The following is a 20,480-nucleotide window of genomic DNA, read 5'->3' as shown; positions in this document are numbered from 1 at the left end:
TCATGCTGGAGGTAGACATCTCCCCTGGGATTGCTGCGTTCACTCTGTCCCCTTCTCCCTGCATTACTATCATACCTAATGTACATTTTTACTTGCTTCTTTGGTGGACATCCATCTAATTAATCTTCACCTGGCTTCTTATCCGTGAGACATGATATCTTCCTTATTTTCCCAGCACAGCTACAAGAATTATAAACCTTATTGTTCCAGGGCTTTGCAATACAACTTAAACCTTCAAGGTTGCCTGCCCTTTGGGCACGGGTTGCCTTGCTGTTGTCACTGCTGCTCATGGCTGAGCAGAACTAGCTCATTCTGAGTGTAATGTACCCATCATCTGCTGTTGTCCTTGGAGACTGTGTCCCATGAAGGGTACCTGTGAAGCCTTCCTTTGTCTAGAAAGCTTACCTTCAAGCATATAAAATCACAGAATCATTAAGGTTGGAAAAGACCTCTAAGGCTTTCAAATCCAGCCATTAACCTTATGCTGCCAGTCCTACCAATAAACCATATCCCTATGCCCTGTTCTTCATGGACAAATGGATTCAAAACCCCATGGAATCAAGGCAATAGCAGAGCTTTGCATTAAAACAAATAAAATGATAATAAGTGATAAACAAGTAAAATGATAATAAAGTGATAAATGAGAATGTCTTAGCAGCTGCACTTTTATCTAGTTGCTCTTGTCTCTGTAAATGCTCTGGTCTCTATAAATGGCACTGCTTTAGACTCAAAATTTTAATGGATGAAACTGGGGCCAAGCTATAGTGGTCTGAAATTCTCCAAATGACCAGAAAAGCCTTTCTTAGATGAAAATGAGAAATTTCAAGCGTATCTAATACAGGACAAGAAAAAAGCAAATCTGAGGTGACTGTAAAATGCCTTGTGCTCCTCTGGTTTTGCCAATGGTCCTGATTAGTCCTACTACAACAGCCCTCCCTATAAAGAAGGAGTGATTGCAGAAATGGGTCTGTGGAGCTGGCAGGTGTAGAGTCTGTGCAACCTCATTATCTCCGTGCTCCTTGTGTTGAGCCCATTTTCATCCACAGCACAGCTCTCCTCTCACCTATAGGCACGGAGGCCGTGCTGCGCTGAGCACCTTCCACTCAATTATTTAAAATTCAGTTGCTATGGATCTACTCAAGGCGATCAGTTTAAAGAAAATGCAGATGGCCTCTGGTTTTGAGTTCCCACTGCGCTTTGGTTAATTTGGTATGTAAAGGTATTAGGTTAATTAAATGCCATGTGTTGCATGGGGACTGACTGCATTTGTGGATTAATAAGTATCCCAGAGTGTTCTGTGCTGAAAGTCCTCAAGCTGGCAGACAGTTATTTCACTAAGAAAGGAAGGCAACGGAGAGAAGTCCTGGGGAAATGAAGAAGTTTCCTGTTAATCCTGCCGTTGTTTTTCCTGAACGGGTAGTTGCAGTGTCATTCAGGTTCTTGACCAAGTATCAGCCCTTGCTGGAGAGACTGGAAGAATTTAAGTGAAGAGAAGCAGAGTTGTACAGTTTGCTTTGAGATTCCCTCAGGTCTGGTCAATACAGTGAGTGTGTCAGCTGGCCAGGGGAGGACCATGGCTGGTGTGTGGAAATTTTCCTGCTAGGAGAAGATCTTTACCAAGAGCCATATTGTGAATCAGGTCAGAGGGTGTCCTGTGAGCAGCAGGCATGGTCACACCGCAGGGCTAGAGCAAACCAGCCACCGCATTCGGGCATTGATGGTGGAGTACTCGTAGAAAGCAGGGAGAGGGACAAATACCACTGCAAAGTTTTGGAGATGCTGAAGAAGAAGAAAGTCGTTTTCGTGCAGCCGTGCCCTGAGGTGGTGGAAGATCAGGAGAGAGACCAGGGCAGATGGACACTACTTCGCAATGTCAACCAGGTTCTGAAGCCCACGACCATGCTAGCGGTAAGAGAGGGGGTCCCAAGCCCTGAGCATGGCTGGAAACTTTCAGGCTGCTTTGAAATCTGTCTTGCTGTCTGTTGATGGGATCCTTGTACTGCTTACGCCAGCTTCTCTCACCTTTCTCCTTTGTCCCCCCCACTAAGCACTGTAGCTCCCCTGCAGTGCAACCTTCTTGCTCTTCAAGTTTGGAAGCTCCTTCTGAAGATCCTGTCTGTGAATTGTGTGGATCCATGTGTGGCGTTTCCTCCTCTTGCAATACTGGTTGTCACTGCCCCCAGTTTGTGAGGTCCTGAGGGTCTGCCCCAGAGCAATTTGGAAGATTTTTCTGGTTTGGAAGGGTATTAAAACCCACTGGCTGCATTGAGGAAGAAGAGGCAGACCATGTTGATACTATAAAGGGTCTGGCGGCATTCTCACTTCTCCGGTACTCTGTCACGTATTTTGGGAAATAAACTGTGCCAGTGTAGGCACGAGGCAGGTTATGCAACTTACAAGCTACTGCTGGTAAATGCTTGAATCACCCTGATTTGCCCTGAAATCCCCAATATATCTGCTGGGTTTGGGGCTGATCCGAGGGTGATTGCTTCAGCAGAAGGAATGTAACTGGCTTCCATGGGGTTTATATGAAATTGATTGAAGTCAGAAAAGGAAATGGGTCGGCACTCTTAATAAGTGATGTTATTTTATAACTCCCTCGACCTTCCTGAGCTTACCAGCTTAGCCCATCCCATAAGACTTTTTTCACCAGTATTAAGAACTGCACTTTAATGAGTTTAAAAAGAGCAGTTTGAGGGGATGAGCACTCTGTGCATTAGGCAGACAAAGCACAGAAGTTGTCTTAGTGGTAGCAGAGTATCAATTTACCTTTGGGAGGGCAGACTGCCTTTTATCTCAGCTGTGTGGTAATACACCATATGAAGCAGGATGCTTTTACAGCTATTCAATATTAGAGATTTTTTTTTTTAAACAGCATTACAATTCTTGTATTTTTGATCAAGAGCAATTTTTACAGAGCTGCTAAGGTGTTGGAAAGGTTTTCTGCTGAGCAGGAACTGAGCAACGTGGCTCATCTCTTGCTGACACCTTGATCAGGTTACCCACTGTGTGCATGAATTTGCCCAGTGATGCAGAGAGGATAACAGTGCTGAACGTTCTGAAACGCTTTGAGAGTCTTGGATCAAAGGAGCTAAAAAATAAATATTAATATAAATGGATTTATAGTGTATCTGTTCCTGACACTGCCTTCATTAGCCTTTTTAACTAAGTTATGACATGTAAGGATAAGACAGTTAATGAGAAAAATGTATTAATACTATATTTTTATGAGCTGGATAAAGATACTTAGAGCTGTAGCACAACCCTCTGAGGAAATGAAAACCCAAGCTGAGGACTGGATCCTGAGCTCCATGAAAGCAGATTGACTTTTTTGATTTCCTGGTGGAAACCTAGCAAGCAGCTGCCAAGGATAGAGTCTGCCACAGATTGTTGAGAATTCCTAGTGTGTAGTTTCTCCATGTGTGGATCCCTGAGTGTAACCTTACATCCTGGTGGTATTCACAGGTTTGTGTCTCTTGGAAGCCTTAATGGATGACTTGGATGGTGACATCTCCAGTTGCCACTGCCCAGCACAGAGATGAACATTGTTTAGCAGCTGTTTATTGGGCCAAACCAAATCTACAAATATGCTCTGTCCACAGAAATGGTTGATAGTGGATACTAAGGAAGGGGGTTATATCAGAGCACATGCAAAGTGATACATCCTGTTTTCCCTTCTCCCTCTCCCAGCAGTTTTTCAGGACTTCAGAAGGTAGATACCACGTTTGCATCATGCTTAAAAGGTGCAAGTGGAGCTGGTCCCCAAGAATGTGGTGTTAGTTGGGGCTACAAGTCCACAGCATTAATCTCAGGTGCATGAATGAAAACACACCTGACAACTAGATTGCTCCCCGTTTTTATACCCTTTCACCTTGCAAATAAGGGTGGGAAATAATTCTGCTTTGTTCCAGCATGGGTCCTGCTTGGGGCTTTAGTTTGGAGTTATTTTGGAGTTTGCTTTTGTGTTGAGGAAAACAGCTTCTTTAAAAGCTTTTTTGCATTTGAGTAATTTAATATCCACAGAGCTGATAAGCAGATAGTCCCTGCCCAGCAGGACTGACAGAGGTGTATAGGATCAGTAGTGACATGAAGTGAATGGATAGGGGTCAACTGCATGCTGTGTCTTTCAAAATGAAAACACGGAGGTCTGAAATGAAAGAGGTAAAACATTTGAAACATGTAAAAGGACACAGCCTTTTGGGATTATGGATGCTAAAATTTTGCACAGCTTTAGGACTCAAGTGAAAGTGCTCACAGCAGCTAAAATCCACTGAGAAGTATTAAATACAAACAGCCCACCTACACATTGCTGTAGCTGGAAGAACTCCTGAAGAAGGGCAAACATCTGCCTCTCTGTTTATGTTCTTAACCTATGTTTAGTCATTCCCTTTTCAGCAGTCTCCAAGGAATATTTGATAGTGGTTCTCTGCAAGAAGAAAGGAGCCACAACCCTCCAGATAAGGCTTAGCAGAGCTCAGAACCATCTTCTAAATGTGACTTCCTAAGTTTGTACATTACGCAGAGGAAAACCTCTGCCAGGGCAGGTTTTTCTGCCTGTATCACTGTTCTGTAACCATTCTGTGACCAGCAACCACTCATGAGCTTGAGAAGCAGAGAGTTAAGGCAGTGGGACAGCACAGAGTTAGGTCCATACACTGTGTGGACCATGCTCTGCTGCTGGCACCTTTGCAGGGGATTTCACAGATTCATGGAATCATTAAGGTTGGAAAAGATTTGTAAGATCTTTAAGTCCAACCATTAACCCAGCAGCAGTGTGTTCACCACTAAACCACATCCCCAAGTGCCACATGCAAAGCCTCTGCTGTCCTGAGCCTCTATGGAAAGGGGTAGTTTGTGGTTTGCCAGGGAAGTCATTTGACTTGTACTTATGACTTGGCTACAACATCAACTGCTTGTATCCCAAGGGATGCTGAACTCCCTGCAGGACTGAGTGTAACTGCTGTCTTTGGTTCCAGGGGGATTATGTGTGGATGGACCTCAAAACCGGACGGGAATTCGATGTTCCCATTGGAGCGGTGGTTAAGCTGTGTGACTCTGGACAGATCCAGGTCATGGATGATGAAGGCAATGTACGTACAAAGGCTTGTGATGTCCCTTCTTCAGCTCTATGGCCTTGCTAGGCCAGGGGTCCCAGGGCCCTGATAATCAGCTTTGTTATAGCCTTCCTGTATGTCCTTGGGAATCAACTGTGCTGTAGTTTTCTATTTGTAAAGACAAGACAATGTTGTGTCCCTGTTTTCTTGGCTGTACTGGAAATGCAAAATTGAGAACCTTCTTGAGAACAATGATAGCAGAACCCCCCAAAATACATTTAGGTAGTTTTTTGAGCTAACCCACCTACAGCTGAGGTTCCTCTGTTGTTATCCAGTCCTTCCTGACCTCCTGCCAATACCTGATGTGCCAAAACACTGGTTCTCCTTCAATTTCCCACCTCTGGTTTTGTGCAGTGGTGGCTATTTTAGAGTAAGGTCTGTATCAAGGTGGTTCTCTGTACTTCCTTTTTTTTCTAAGGTAATTCTAAATGCTGTCACTCCATTCAAGGGTAATAGAGATTTGGTTTGGCAAGGTCCTTGTGGGCAATTTGCAGTGGCTTTTGAAGCCCTTAGAAGTGCCAAGTCCAAATAACACTGCCAATAAAAGTATGACTTTGCCAGCCCTGTCCATCCCCTTCTCCTTTTCTAAATCATCTTCTTTCTGCTCAACAGTATTTTGTGGGAGAGGGTTAACCAATGATGTGAAAATGCAGTTGTGAAGGGGAAGAAGAAATGTGCTATTTGTTATAGACTCCCCTGATGTTCTGGATGACCATGTTGCCCTGGAGGAGGCTCCTGACAGGATGGCTTGTGTCTCCTGTCTCTTCTTGCTCCAATAAAGCTCCAATAAAAAGATGTTTTCCTTCTTCTGTCACAAATCTTTCAAATTCATCACTGCCTTGCCCCAGGAAGAGAAACTGTGGCACATGTGCTGATGATCTCTTGTGTATGTCCTTCAGTCTGATCCTTCTCTTTGGGGTGGGCTGTTTGTGTCTTTCATCCAAGTGGTCTCTCATTTGACTTACCTTTCTGTGGCCTTGCTCTTTTCCCAGGAGCACTGGATTTCCCCACAGAATGCCAGCCACATCAAACCCATGCACCCCACCTCCATCCATGGAGTGGAGGACATGATCCGCCTGGGGGACCTGAACGAAGCAGGAATTCTCAGGAACCTGCTGATTCGCTATCGGGAGCACCTCATCTATGTGAGTGTCCACCTCACCTCACCTCACCTCACCTCTGGTTCTGCACTCCACCCCCTGCTCTCCTTAGCTCTGGAGGACCCATGTGGGGGGAACCCTGACTGAACTGAGCATCTGGGTTTCTACCTTCACCTTGCCCCTGGTGGTGAAGGGCTTCTGACTCTGGAGGACATTGCAGAGCTTCTAGATGCCCCAGTGAAGGACCCCATGAGTTAGGTGATGGGCAAAGTCCACACCACCTTGCTGTCCTGCCCCTGTAGAAGTTTCGGGCATGTGCATTAGCTTTCTGCACACAGAATAACCAGTTCAACCCAGGCCATGGCCATGCTGTAGTCATCCTAAGGCAAAAACTTCTGTAGAGGTGTAAACTACGTGCTGAATGTGACCTTTCTTCCCTTTTGCCCTGGACTATTAATTTATTTAACCCAAGGGGCTGAAGACAAACATTGCTGGAGGTGGAAGGGGTGGAGAAAGGATGATGAGAGGCATGCATGAAGTAACTGGGAACAAAGAAATAAGCAACTCCCAGAACAGCTCTAAAAAACCTTTCCAGTCTGTGTTCATGGCTTATTAGCCCTGGGCTGCCTGGGATGCTGGCAGTTGATCTCTGAGGACAGCAGTGTCCTTCCTTAGGTCAGCTCAGTCATGTCATGCCCAGTGGACCCAGTGCAGCCTTGCCAATCCAAACAGACATTCACAGATTGAGGGGTTTACAGGGAGCCAGTCAGGGCTGCATCTGTCTTCTGTGTGACAGCATCACAAAGGCCACCTCCCCAGCAGGACAGGAGTCAGCATTCAAGTCTCTGTGCTGATTTTATCAGTGTTCTCTATGCTGTGTAGTTTTCTGCAAACTCTTCAGACAGAAATTCAGAGTGCATATGTGTTTGCTGCTAGATAATGTACTCAAACAGCCTCTGCAAATATGGAAAATTTGGTATTACTCTTAAATTCTACAGTTTTCATATGTTCAGGTAAGTGCTTGCTGTGCCTTTGAAGGCCTCTTCAAAGCCTCCTGGTCATTTGATTTTTAAAAGGCTCTAGAGACTACTAGATTTTTGGGCTGGAGGGAATTGCAAGACAGTCAGACTTCACAGATAAAATAAGCTAACAGAGTATGAGTGGATTTTATCTATCAAGTCTGTTTGTTCATCACTGCTTGATGTCCAGTGCTTTTTGATCAGATGATTTTGGATTAGGACTGGGCAGTGATGGAGCAGACACCACTCTGCTGCACAGGCTGTTAATAAGATTGACAGCTCTTTGCCCCTCTCGGGGAGAGATCCATCTCCTCTTTCAGAGATGGAGTCCAATCCTGGAGGAAGGGGACATGGGTGCTGAAAAGGCACCCATAAGTCCCCAAAGCTTGGGGGAGAACAGAGACCTCCAAATGTATATCTCCCTCAGACACTTCATTTGTTGTGCATGATGCCTAAGGCCCTATAGTGTCAGTTTAGACAAAAATAGTATAATCAGAAAATTATTCCCACATTAGATGAACTAGGTTTCTCCCTTTGTAATCAAATTTTCTTGCCATTTATAATGATAAACCAGCAAGTTAATAGCCCAAATTCATTCTTGAGGTGGTGTTTCCATGGGCATCCATGGCAGTCACCAGAGGTGTCAATAGAGCCAGCAGAGACAAGACTGCCTTTCAGTCATGCAAGCAGAAGTGCCTCTCAGATGCTTTAGAGCTGACTGGAGTTTGGATATCATAGAGGAGTTTATGTTGGAAGAAAATTTTAGGCTGGAGGTCTACAGTCCAACCTCCCTCAGCTCAGAGAACATCTGTCTTCAAGGTTAAGTGCAGCACTCACGTGGATAACTGAATTCAAGCAACCTGAATGCTGCCCAAGAAGTACAGATGGCCAATAATTTGTAGCTGATTGGCGCATTCAAGGAACTTGAATTTACCCATTGAACATTGCCCCTTTTTCCCCTGCTTCTGCGCACCCTGAAGTGGCACAAAGTGGATTCCTGCCACGCTCTCTGAGAAAGTTTGGATTGTGTTGGATATTTTTTCTCTTTTGAGGTGTCTGTATTATCCAGCAAGTGCCTTTTGCCTCTCCAAGTGACCTGAGGTCCTCAGATACAATTCTGTGTGTACAGTATCATCAGATTGCCTGTGAATACACCAAGCTCCTTCGAAAAAGCTCTGTCTCTGAGCTCCCTTGCCAAGCTATGCACAGGCATCCAGGAAGATTAGGAACACAAACAAGCGCTGTACAAAGTGTTGTTTGGCAACATCATCCTAATAAGGGCTGATGCAAATGGCAGCTTTTAGCCTGGAGGTGAGTGTGGGTGGTGATTTGGGCTGAAGTGACAAAATAACCACATCAGTTTCTCTACAAGTTCTTCTGGTCCGATGGTGACAGTGCAGTGCAGCGTGTCCTACAGAGTTCCTGCCTAAGGGATGGCCACATCCCACAAGGACATTTGCATCACAGAGGTTCCAGGTTACCGTGTCTTGATTGCTCCACACCACTAATGACTTTGGAGTGCCAGCCCAGGAACTGGGCACAGCACAGCAATTAGAGCCATCTCAAAATCAGAATGACTCTCAAAATGACAGAGAGTACATAGCTTGATAGAGAGGTATGCACACCACTTCTGTCTACAGGTGTGTAGTTGGAGGCTCAGGAGCCCAACCTTAGATCTCAGCTATTAGGAGTGATGGCACTCAGAGGAGTAGATTTGTGTCGGATGTGGTAAATATTGATGACAGTTTTGCAAAGCCAAGGTACCATATGGATGCCATGTGTGCAGGGGACACCCAGCCCACTGAGGTGGTTTTTCTCCTGTGGTATAATTAACACTGTCTTAAAGACAGTGAAGTTTCACTGCTTGAAAGGATTTCTGAGCCTGCTGAGTATATTATTACTTTTCCAATGGGACTTCAGTTCATCTTGTTTCCTTGTATCCTTAGCTTTGTGGAGGATGTAGTTCTGCTCTAATAAAATATAATTTCCCTTTTTCTTCTCCCTCACATTTTACTCATAAGACAAACTGCGGCGGGAGGGTAAGTATGACTCTTGGCAACATCATTTGCAATTGCTGTCATGCCTTCCACAGGATCACCTTTTTTTGTTCACCATTGTGGCCTTCTCATTTACTTTGCACCACCATTGCTGCTGCTTCATAAATGCATGGAGAGCATCCATCTGCTTTGGTGCAGAGCTTGACCCATATGGTGAAGTTGTGTCATGTTCCCAGAGCTGGAAAGACCCCAACCTGTGAATGTGGTTAAAGCTTTAAGTTCTTCTCAGTAATGACCTTAACTTGAAGGGAAGAAATGTCTGCAGCAAAATATGAAAAACTTCAACAAGGGCTTATTGCCCTTAGTTTGGCTTGCACACAGCAAGAGAAACAATGCTGAATAGCAAGAGAGTCTGGTGGGGAGTTTGGACTCATGAGTAAGGTTAAATCTAGAGATGAAACCAGTGCCTACTGCTGCTCTCTAAGGGCTGCCAAAATGCAGTGATGTTTGGTAGAGCTTTAACCCCATAACAATCCAGATGAAGTCAGCCATGGTGTTCTGGGTAGCAAGGGAAGCAGGCTCAGAAAGGATTTGTTTGGGGCTAATTAAAATGTAGGTCATGCAGGCAGTAATGAATTTGCTGAGAGATGCGGTTCCTGTGGTCAGCTACAGCAGAGTCCCTGCTTTCAGTAAAGCTTTATTTTTCCAATAGAAAGGGCTTTGACATCACCCAGCAATAGAAACCAGTAAGCTACTATTTCCTTGGAAGTGCCCTTTGGCCCCTGATCAACAGAGTGAACAAAGTTTTGCCTTCTGTCAGCTGTGAGAATTGGGCAAATTGTGATTATTTATCAACTAGGAATAAGCTACAAAAACAAGCAATAGTACAAGAGTTCATGCTGACAAAGGGTTTTGTGGATCACAAGGGAAGGGTCAGTAGGAGCATCCAGAAAGAATACCTAATGGTTAACACCTTTAAAAGCCTCTCTGTTTACATTTGTGGCAGGGCAGACCAGTGTGACTGAAATGCAGGGATTTCAGAGACCTCTGCAAGGAGTTCGATTTTTTTTTAAAAAAAAAAAAGCTCAAGGAAAATTAAAAATGTCCCTAAAATTAATGTCCCTAAAAATGTCCCCTGGTGATAAATTGTAAAGAGGAAATTAGTGAAATAATGAAGACTCAAAGGAGTCTTCATTAGGGATCTTGCTGTCGTAATGCCATTCAGAAACTGAGCTCCCTCCTCCTCTGAGCACTGAGGTTACCTGTTCTGTCCCCTTTGAAGGCTTCTCTGGAGGGATATCTCTGCTCCCTTTTTTCAATGCCTTCTTTTTCTAAAATCCAGTCTACATGATTTCACAGCCAATTTCTACCCTTTGGAGTTGTGACAACATTGTTCTGGAGCTCAAAGACCTTTTTTCCCCTACTGGCACATAATCCCCCGTCACAGAGAAGAGTATTGTGTCCTTTCTCAGTTAGCACTGTAAAGTCAAACCTCATGTGGGACTGAGCTGAAAGTTGCTCTCTTGTGTTGGCCATGAGTGTAGAAGGTGAGGGACCCCTCCTAATGGCTTTCATCCTCCCTACTATGGGACACAGTTGCCACCTACTGGCTGCCTTCAGGAAGCCTGAACTGGTGACAAGTTTTGGACAGATGGTGGCAAATTATTTCTTCTCTCTCACAGGCATCCTTGGCTGTGCCACTTTGCTGCTTTGTGCCGAAGCCTTACTGAGTTTAGGCCATGCAGATGAAAACCCATAAGGATTATATGAATGTTGAAGTTGCTTATTTTGTTTCGTGAAAAAATATATGCAGTAGTGGTGGTGCTTTCACAGCTGGTTCCAGCAGGAAAGAAAGATTAATCTTGCAACTTCAGTTGCTAAAAATTAACCTAGAGAAAGCGACTTGAATTCTTTGAAATCACAGAGTGAAAGTAGCCTTCATTTCATGCCCCAGGGCTAACCCAAGGTGCAGGCCCATTGATTCACCTGCTCTAGACACTGACTTTTAGACGTGAAACGGGGGAAGGAGGTCCTTATTCTCTGCCTTGAGGCTGGGATGTGGCCAAACCTCCTAACCTCAGCACTACATCTGAGCAAGATAACAAAGTTCATGAGTCCTTTGATGAGAGGCTTGGGAGAAACAGCTTCTGGAAGGGCAAAAATGAAAGAGGAAGACACTACAGAGGAGTTTGCTACCCAAGGCCAGGACAGCTAGACCAAAGGCCATTTACAAAATTTCAGAAATAGATGAAAAGGGATATGTCAGGACTTGGTGGGCAATAGCCATCTGCACAGGATAAGGTTTAAACTGAAGTATTTGATTTGGAGAGATTTGGTTAGGCAGAGATGGTAGAGAAGAATGCATTGCAGAGGGAAGTTTAGCAGCTGCTGTGGATCGATAAAAACAGGTTAGAAAGTCATCTGTCAGGATGTCAGATCCAGCTGGTCCTGCCTTGAGATATGGGAATGGTTGTCAGGTTTCTTTCACCTATGGTTTCTCATTGTATGTGCAATGCAGTAGATATGTATGGACATATGCTGGTTCTGGTGATATTTTTGCAAATATGAGCTTCTCTTAAGACTCTGAATCTTGACTGAGAGCATACGAAATATGAATTAAGGCTTCAAACCATGCTGTGCATGAGCAAGGCTGAATATGAACCGAGTTAGGTACTTTGGGACTTCTGTTCCCATTTTACCCCAGGCTCCCCCTGCAAGCATCTCTGACTTGAGCATCATCTTTCATCCAGTGTTTAAAAAGCCTTGATTTTTCTGGCCTCCATCCACATCCCATCCAAGCTGCTAAAGTCTCTCGGCTACACCTCACTGTCCCCATAAACCTTCGTGTGCTTCTCCTCCAGACATACACTGGTTCAATACTGGTGGCAGTAAACCCCTACCAGCTCCTACCCATCTACTCACCCGAGCAGATACGCCTCTACACCAACAAAAAGATTGGTGAGATGCCACCACACATCTTCGCAATTGCTGACAACTGCTACTTCAACATGCAGCGCAACAACAAGGACCAGTGCTGTATCATAAGGTGAGTTGCTGAGTTTCCAAATGGGCCATATCCTGAAAGCAGATGCTGAGCAGATGCTTGGTTTGGAACAGCTTATCAGATGGAATCAGACATTGAATGACTGATTAGATCTTCCATCCACATATTCCCAGTGCAGAGGAAGTCTCTGTTTGCAGTCACTCTATTCCTTGTAGAGGTGCTTTATCAATACTTTGGTATTTTACCCTTGCAACTCAATAGATCTCATATTCATTTTTAACCTCCACTTTTAAATTTAAGCTCAATACTCCTACAGACATCAAAAACACAAACATGGATACTTTCTGCACAAGGGAGAGTCAGGGACAGGCTTGGTCACTGGACCTGTGGTCATTCACGCTCCTGAACGGTGTCTCCAAGCATGGCTCTGCTCTGGACCAATCAACCTTGGGCACCAAGGAGTGCCTGGTCACAGTTATGTGTATAGTTCCCTCCAGTATCTGTCCCAAAGCCAGATTTGATGTCCTCAGCCCTCCAACATGATCCTATAAATTCTGAATCCACAGTCTTTTTCGTTTGAGGCACCGTTTTCCCCAAGGCATGCCTACCCTGAGTTTCATTGAATGAAAAGCCATAACTCTGGAACATCCCGTGTGCAGTATTTCAGAGACATGATTCTGAAAAGGCCATTCAGTAAGGCTTATTTTGCTGGTCTAAAAAAGCATCATGTGGGGCCCATAGGAGAGTCAATGCAGTGTGCCAGTGGCCTGAAAAGTGAAATTTTGATTTGCCCATGAGGCCAAGGCTGGATACTCAGTGTCAGGAAGGTCTGTTTCAATCACTTATTTTGGCTAGCCCGTGTATTAGACACGCCGCAGACTCACCTGAATATTTCTGCCCAGCCCTTTCACAAGATAACTGAGGTTATCTTTCAGCGCAGAGAAAAGTTTGAGGAATAACTCTGGCTTCCTGCCCCATAAGCTTCTCCTCTCTCCCTTGCTCCTTGTTAGAACAAGCCTAGGAGCCCTGTGGAAGTCCCTCCTGGTAAAAGGCTGTATTTCACAGTCTGCCTTATCACAGCTCAAGACTGGTGATGAAGATGTCCCATGGGAACAGCCAGATCCTGGACCACAGGGTCATGGTCTGGTGATCATACCTGGAAAAGCACTGACTGAAAACACTTCACAACCTTCCTAGTGCTGGTTGAATGATAGCATTTGCTGGGAATACCCACAGTCAAGCAACAGCTTGGGCCAAATGGAACACGGAGCAAATCTGGATCTTGGCTGGAAGCTATCTGATACCATGTCCTATCATTTGTCCCACAACCAGTCCTTGGGATGCTGGAAACCCATCCTTAGTGGTCTCATCCCGCCTACACTAACAGAAGAGACAAAGAAACAGAAGTTCCTTTGGAGACAGAGGGAGGGACATTGGCAGGGATGCGGCACGGCTCTCACTGACCTCCACTCCTTTGTCTTTGCAGTGGAGAATCTGGAGCAGGGAAGACAGAAAGCACAAAACTGATTCTGCAGTTCCTGGCAGCAATCAGTGGTCAGCACTCCTGGATTGAGCAGCAGGTCCTGGAGGCAAATCCCATCTTGGAAGGTGAGGCCTCAGATAACAAAGAATTCTTTTCTGGAAAAAATAAGAAACAGATTCAGGAACCATAAAATATAACCAAATGTAAAACACTTATGTCACACTTTGAGTTTCCAAAAAAGTGACAAAACTTTTTTTTTAAGTACACTTCTGCTAAACAACACATTCAGATTCTTTCCATCTGAATTTATTTTTCACAAGACTAATATTCTCTAAGCTCTCAATGTTTCCCTTAGTATTTTTGACAACTATTGTTGAAAGCAAAGCATTTCAGCTGACCTGTATTATTTTTTCAACTATTTTGTTACTTTAAAAATTGGGGGGGAAAAGTGGTTTTCTGCATAAAACAGTACTTTTTCCCCCCAGAAAATCCATACAAAACCCTGAATTTTACCTAAATGTGTGTATAGTATGTAAAAGTGCTGATCAATACTATTTTGCTCTTTTGAAAAATCTCACCACCTCCTCCAGTGCTAGACTGCATGCAGAGCTTCAGTATCCCATCAGTGCTGCATTCAGCTAACTAATTATTTGCTTTTTTTTGGCCATAGTTGCAAAAATCCTATTCCTATTCTTAGGAATGGTTCTAAGGAATAGGAATCCTATTCCTATTCTTAGATGGTTCCATAAAACATCAGTTTTAGGACCTGAGCTTCACAGCACCTTGTGCTGGCTGTATAGAATAGCAAACCCCACCTTTTCCTTCCAAGACCAGTGAATGGCAGCAGAATGCAGAAGAAGAAAGAGTCCAAGAAGGAACCAGATAATGAGAATCAGCTTGTGACCTTAATAGGTTCATTGGCAGGCTGTTACTGTGACCAACCCCACTGTTTTAATTGGATATCTGTAAATTAAATAGGTTAGCTAACCCTCTTGACCCAAAATGATGCCAGATGTACCTTTTATGCTTATGCAGAAAAATAGCATTTTCTTTAAAGAATAACATTGGGGTTGTTCTCTAAAGATAGAGGTTTGATCAGCCTGATCTAGTGGGAAGTGCCCCTGCCCTTGGCAGAGGGGGTGGAACTAGATGATCTTGAAGGTCCCTTCCAATCCAAACCATTCTATGATTTTTATCTCCTCTGCTTGGTGAATAACCCTCTAGGAACCAACAGAAGTGTGAGAAGCACACAGGGCACTATTGAATATGCACTTGGTCACTGCTGAGATTCAGGAAAGAGAGGCTCTGTAATTCAAGTGCATGTCCATCACCTGCCAGAAATCCTGGAGCAGAAATTGCAGGATGTGCTGGCTTAGGGCACTCATCCACACCTAACAGAGGATGGCCACAGGTACCTTTCTCTGCACAGTCTGCTTGCAGGGAGGAGTCTCCCGCTGGAGGTTGGCTTAGTTGTCTGTATTTCCCTTTTGGAAGCATTTTCCCTTTTATTTCCCTCTCTGTCATCAAACCACTCACCAGCATCTCTGTCATTTTCTGCACAGTGTCACCTTTCACACTGCAGCCACTCTTGCTCAACTCTCCTCTAATTTGATCAGCTGCCACCAAAATCCTGCTGTCCTAGCCCTACTTCCTGGATAAGGTCACCCCATTCCCAAGCTTCCTCCTCTGTGCTCCTCTCTGTATTTCCAAGGAAAGTCATCTCATATACATCTTGTTTCCTCACATTGAGATGAAACTGATCCAGCCAAACTTTAGGGTAGGCTTTGGGGCTGCTTTTAACCCTCTCAGCCTCACTCTTTTGACTTTCCCCCCCCACACACTGAGACCAGATCCATCATCCTCCCTGCATCAGACCCTCTCTAACACACCATAATTCTTGCAGCTTTTGGGAACGCGAAGACCATCCGTAATGACAATTCCAGCCGATTTGGGAAGTACATCGACATCCACTTCAACAAAAGGGGAGCCATAGAGGGGGCAAAGATTGAGCAGTACCTGCTGGAGAAGTCCCGGGTGTGCAGGCAGGTAAGGTGATACACCTGCAAGGCGCAGCCAGCCAACCTTTGCCGTGCCATTCTCCTCACAGAGCTGGCGCTTGCTGTTCTCCTGCAGGCCCAGGATGAGAGGAATTACCACGTGTTCTACTGCATGCTGAGAGGAATGACCGTGGAACAGAAGAAGAAGCTGGGTCTTGGGAAAGCCACAGACTACAACTACCTTGCGATGGTGAGAGAGCAGTGAAACAGGTTTGGTGGGGTGATGTGGTGAAAGGTCCTAAGCAAGGGAGAAGGAAAAGAGAGGCACTTCTGCAGCCAAGAGCTGCTTTGCTGGTTATGACCTTCCTGAGCCTTAGCCACAGGGTTTGACAGATCTCTTTGTCTCACCACCACGAGGCTCATAGTCTTAGTGGAAATCCTTAATCCCTGTGTCTAGACCAGACTATTTCCACACTTTCTGTGAAGTAGAGCACAAGCTTGGATGGATGGTGTATGGTGCCCATGCCACATGTTTGGAAGTAGCCCAGGTGTTAGATAAGACCTGCTGCTCTTGAGGCAGTGATGGGTGTAGCAGAGTGCTTGTCTGGATGGCACGTTCTCAGCAGAATATGGGGCTGAGCTGCGTGTGCTCCAAGTGTCTGACCAAGCCAGCAATCTCCAACTCCACTCCTTATATACCAGTGTTGATATCCAGAGGAGCTGATAGAAGCAGGTGTAATTAAGGCTGGTGCATCATCAGCAAGGCTGGGACCCAGCTTTCTAAGTGGATCAGTGGGAGCCTCCAGCTCTCTATCCCCATCTCAGAGAGCGTTTTCTCTTCTGCTGATGGCAGTCAGACACAGGGTACTTGGGGACAACAGGGTAAGTGTAGGTCACAAGGCTCAGCACTGTCATAGAATATGACAAAGGGCAGAACCAGATCTACAAGTTCAGCATCATCCCTTAAACAAAACCTTGCTGGTTCTGGGGGAAGCCCTGATAGCTTAGGGTGATACCCTGGTGCTCCCTGGCTTTGCTCCATGCAGTGTGTGCCCCGTTTGCCTCCCCAGGGTAACTGCACGACCTGTGATGGCAGAGATGATAGCAAGGAGTACGCCAATATCCGCTCCGCTATGAAGGTCCTCATGTTCACCGACACTGAGAACTGGGAGATCTCCAAGCTGCTGGCTGCCATTCTGCACATGGGCAACCTGCAGTATGAAGGTAAAAGGACAAAATACACGGTTCAGTGCACTGCTGCTCTTTATTCTGCCTGCTGACAGAGAGCCAAGCTTAGGGATGGAGAGCTGTATCCAGAACACCTGCCATGGTGCCATGCCAGGGACTCAGTGTTTATTATGGCATTGTAAGAACAAGAAATAAGGAATAATTCCACCTGCCCACAGGAGCGCTGCCAGGCTGCAGTGTGCTCAATGGCATCCACATTTCTGAGTGTTGTGAGGTTGAACATGGACAGAGGTCATTCAGTAGACTCAGGTTTTACAAAGAGAGACTAATGGAGTGTTTGACAGGTGCCCGTGTGATTGGATATACCTTTGTAAATGTACCAAACAGCTCTGCTGCCAGAAATGACACAGTGATTTAAAAAGCCTCTTCAGAAGACAGAAGCCTAAAGCACTTAGATGCTGAAACATTTCTACATTCTTTACTATCTGGTCTGGCAGAGCAGAGTACAGGTCCTTTGCAGTGAGCAGCAGGACTCCAGCAGATGTGTGAACTTTTCTCTCCCTTCTGATGGCCAGATTTTGCCAGGACATCACACAGAGGCAGTGGAGAATGACCCTTTCCCTCACCCCATCCACTTTCTGCAGAGACACGTCCCTTGCTGATGGCTTTCCCTCTGCCTTTCTTTCCCCAGCTCGGACCTATGACAACCTGGATGCCTGCGAGGTTGTTCAGTCAGCATCGCTCATCACTGCGGCAACATTGCTGGAGGTCAGTGGCCCTGCAGTGCTGCTCTTCCCTTTCTGATTCCATCCCAGCTTTTTAGTATTGTGGCAAAGCTTTGTCTGAGCCAGCCTCCCGTTGCACCACCAGCTCTAGGAGGCTGAAGAGGCCTGGATAAGCCATATTGTGTCCTGCATTGGCAGCTTGAAGGTGAATGTCTCCATCTGGGCTGAGTAGCCAGAGCAGGCTACAAAGATACTCAGAGGGCCAGAGCACCTCTTCTATGGAGAGTGGCTGAGAGATCTGGAGTGTTTCAGCCTGGAGAAGAGAAGGCTCTGGGGACAGCTTAGAGCCCTTTTCAGTACCTAGAGGGGCTCCAAGACAGCTGGGGGAGGGACTTTTGACAAGGACATGGAATGATAGGACAAGGCGGAATGGCTTCAAACTTAAAAAGGACAGATTTAAATTAGATATTAAGAAATTCTTCACTCAGGGTGGTGAGGCACTGGAACAGGTTGCCCAGGGATTTTGTGGCTGCTCCACTTGTAGGCATGTTCAAGGCCAGGTGTGATGGGACTTTGAGCAACCTGGTCTAGCAGAAACTGTTCCTGTTGTGGGGTTGGAACTAGGTGATCTTTGAAGGTCCCTTCCAACCCAAAATATCCTATGATTCCATGACCAGGTTATCTGAAAACTCCTTCATACCAGCAGATAGGAACAGACCTTCTGGTGGGTCTAGCACATTGTCCTAGAAAGGGCATCCAGAATACCTCAGTCCCTAAAGTAGGGTGTTTCCCCCAGTGACATAAATATAGTTCATAATGGTACTTGAGACAGATGTCATATATATTATGTGTATCTGATGAGTGAGGTGAGATGACCCTCACTGAAATCATCCATGCAGTGACTGGGGCATTCTTCAGTGGCCTTCTCAAGAGCTAACAGGGGCATCATCTCATCTCCTTAGGCACTGCTGGTCCCAGAGTGTGATCCACAGTTCTCTGTCCACTTAGAGAGTGGACATTTCCCTGAAGTATAAAAAGGGATCAAGGTGATGCAAAGCTTTAACCCATGCTGGTAGCATACAGCTTTGCAGGCTTTGCTCTGCTTTCTCATCCTGTCTTCCCCCACCTCGTTAACATCTCATGCTAAGTCACAAGAACACCTTCCAGATTAAAATACAGTATAAAAATGTTAATTTTTCTCTCTGAAAAAGCCTGTGTCTTCATTTGAGGTACCTCCCCTGTACAGCAGCTGTGTTTGGTGTTGTCTCTGTCAGGTTGAGCCTCAGGACGTGATGAACTGCCTTACCAGCCGGACCATAATCACCAGGGGTGAAACTGTCTCCACCCCGCTCAGCATGGAACAAGCGCTGGATGTGAGGGACGCTTTTGTAAAGGTAAGTCTCAGGGCATTTCCTTGTGCCTTCTCTTGACAAGCTGAAGAAATCGGCCCCTTCTGAGACTGGAGCATCCACTGCACAGGACAAGGGTCTCTCTTGGCGCCTGTGTGAGCTCAGATCAGCAAGTGCCCTTGAAACTATGTTCTAATTGGGATGTACAAAGAGTTGAGGTAGAAGCAATGTATGTAACCTGCTCTGCAAGGGATTTGCCATCTGCATTGGAGATTGTCTGTACTCAAAGGGGACCTGCTGAAGGACCCAGCATTCTGAAATGACTTTACCTCAGCTTCTAAAAAGATCCTCAGCTACTGTAAATCAGACCAACTCTACCAACACCTCTAGCACACACATACAAATTTCAGGATTTGGGAACATAAGCAGCAGTAAATACAGCTGAACAGCACAGGGCCAGGGATAGAGCAGTCCAGAAGCCATCAGAGCACTTAGAACATCTTGAGGCTTTGGAGTGAAGAAGGTTGATGGGATAGGTGTGGATCACTGCTGTGCTGTTTGTAGCCTTATGTAAAATTGCAAGACAAGCATTATTGGCATGTCTTGACCGACCTGGGTCCTCATTTTATCTGTGGGGAATTGCTTGGTCAAGCTGGTTTGAAAGCTAACTAGCGTGCAGTGTCTTCTCTAGTGGTGACAGGCCTTTGAATTAGTCTCCCCTCTTGGTCACACTGCTGTAACTTATAAAATAAAAATTAAGAACAGTTTAAAACATGAAGTTCTGGAATTACTGAAGCAGCAATATCTGTGTCATTAGGTCATCAGACTGTTCAGCCAGTGCTGCACTGTTTCAGTGAGCACCTTGTTCAAGTGAGCAAGATGTTCTTGCAGTGTAACATGGCTCTGTTCTGCTGATCTGTAGAGAGAAATGTGTGGAAACCAAGGAAAGGACTGTCTGGCTTCACAGCAAGCCCATCGATCCAAAATGTAGCACTATGCAGATTTGGGGGTTTGCTCTCAGTTGTCTTGTAGCGAGGCTTTTGGGTCTGTTTTCCTTGATCTACGTAATAGTTCTTGAAGCTTTAAGCCATGCCAAGAGTCTGGCACAGACGTTAGTGAGCACCTCAGGGACTGTCTGCTTGTTGGCCATGCTTTAGGAGAACCTGTGTCATCAAGGGTGAAATGCTGACACAGACTAGTGGGACAAGCTGAACTGTCTCAGTGAGCTCCGTCTTTGGGATGTTGCAGGGAATTTATGGGCGACTTTTTGTGTGGATCGTGGAGAAGATCAATGCTGCAATTTACAGACCTCCTTCCCAGGAACTCAAAAGTATCAGGAGATCCATTGGCCTTCTTGACATCTTTGGCTTTGAGAACTTCACTGTGAACAGGTATGGAGCCTGCAAAAGGAGAACCAGGTCTTAATCCTCCTTCACAAGCCTAAGCTCAAGGTCTTGCAGTCCTTTCACCTCTCCTGAAGTGAACTGGACTGGGTTGGACCAAG

At 45.5% G+C, this 20,480-nt stretch overlaps 1 protein-coding gene across 1 annotated transcript in view; it reads left to right on the top strand.

The window, feature by feature from the left end:
* Window positions 1-20,480, top strand: part of MYO7A (myosin VIIA) — a 99,298-nt gene that overhangs the window by 34,401 nt on the left and 44,417 nt on the right. The window contains exons 3-12 of the mRNA XM_030954400.1: window positions 4,977-5,090; window positions 6,107-6,259; window positions 12,092-12,276; window positions 13,721-13,842; window positions 15,621-15,763; window positions 15,851-15,964; window positions 16,785-16,938; window positions 17,594-17,670; window positions 18,902-19,021; window positions 20,225-20,367. Coding sequence (XP_030810260.1) covers window positions 4,977-5,090; window positions 6,107-6,259; window positions 12,092-12,276; window positions 13,721-13,842; window positions 15,621-15,763; window positions 15,851-15,964; window positions 16,785-16,938; window positions 17,594-17,670; window positions 18,902-19,021; window positions 20,225-20,367 — 1,325 coding nt within the window. The remainder of the gene's footprint in view (window positions 1-4,976; window positions 5,091-6,106; window positions 6,260-12,091; window positions 12,277-13,720; window positions 13,843-15,620; window positions 15,764-15,850; window positions 15,965-16,784; window positions 16,939-17,593; window positions 17,671-18,901; window positions 19,022-20,224; window positions 20,368-20,480) is intronic.

Source organism: Camarhynchus parvulus, chromosome 1 (assembly GCF_901933205.1).
Source record: "Camarhynchus parvulus chromosome 1, STF_HiC, whole genome shotgun sequence".
NCBI classification, from domain to species: Eukaryota; Metazoa; Chordata; class Aves; order Passeriformes; family Thraupidae; genus Camarhynchus; species Camarhynchus parvulus.
Note: the sequence above shows the minus strand (reverse complement) of the source record. Positions and strands in the feature narration are given on the sequence as shown.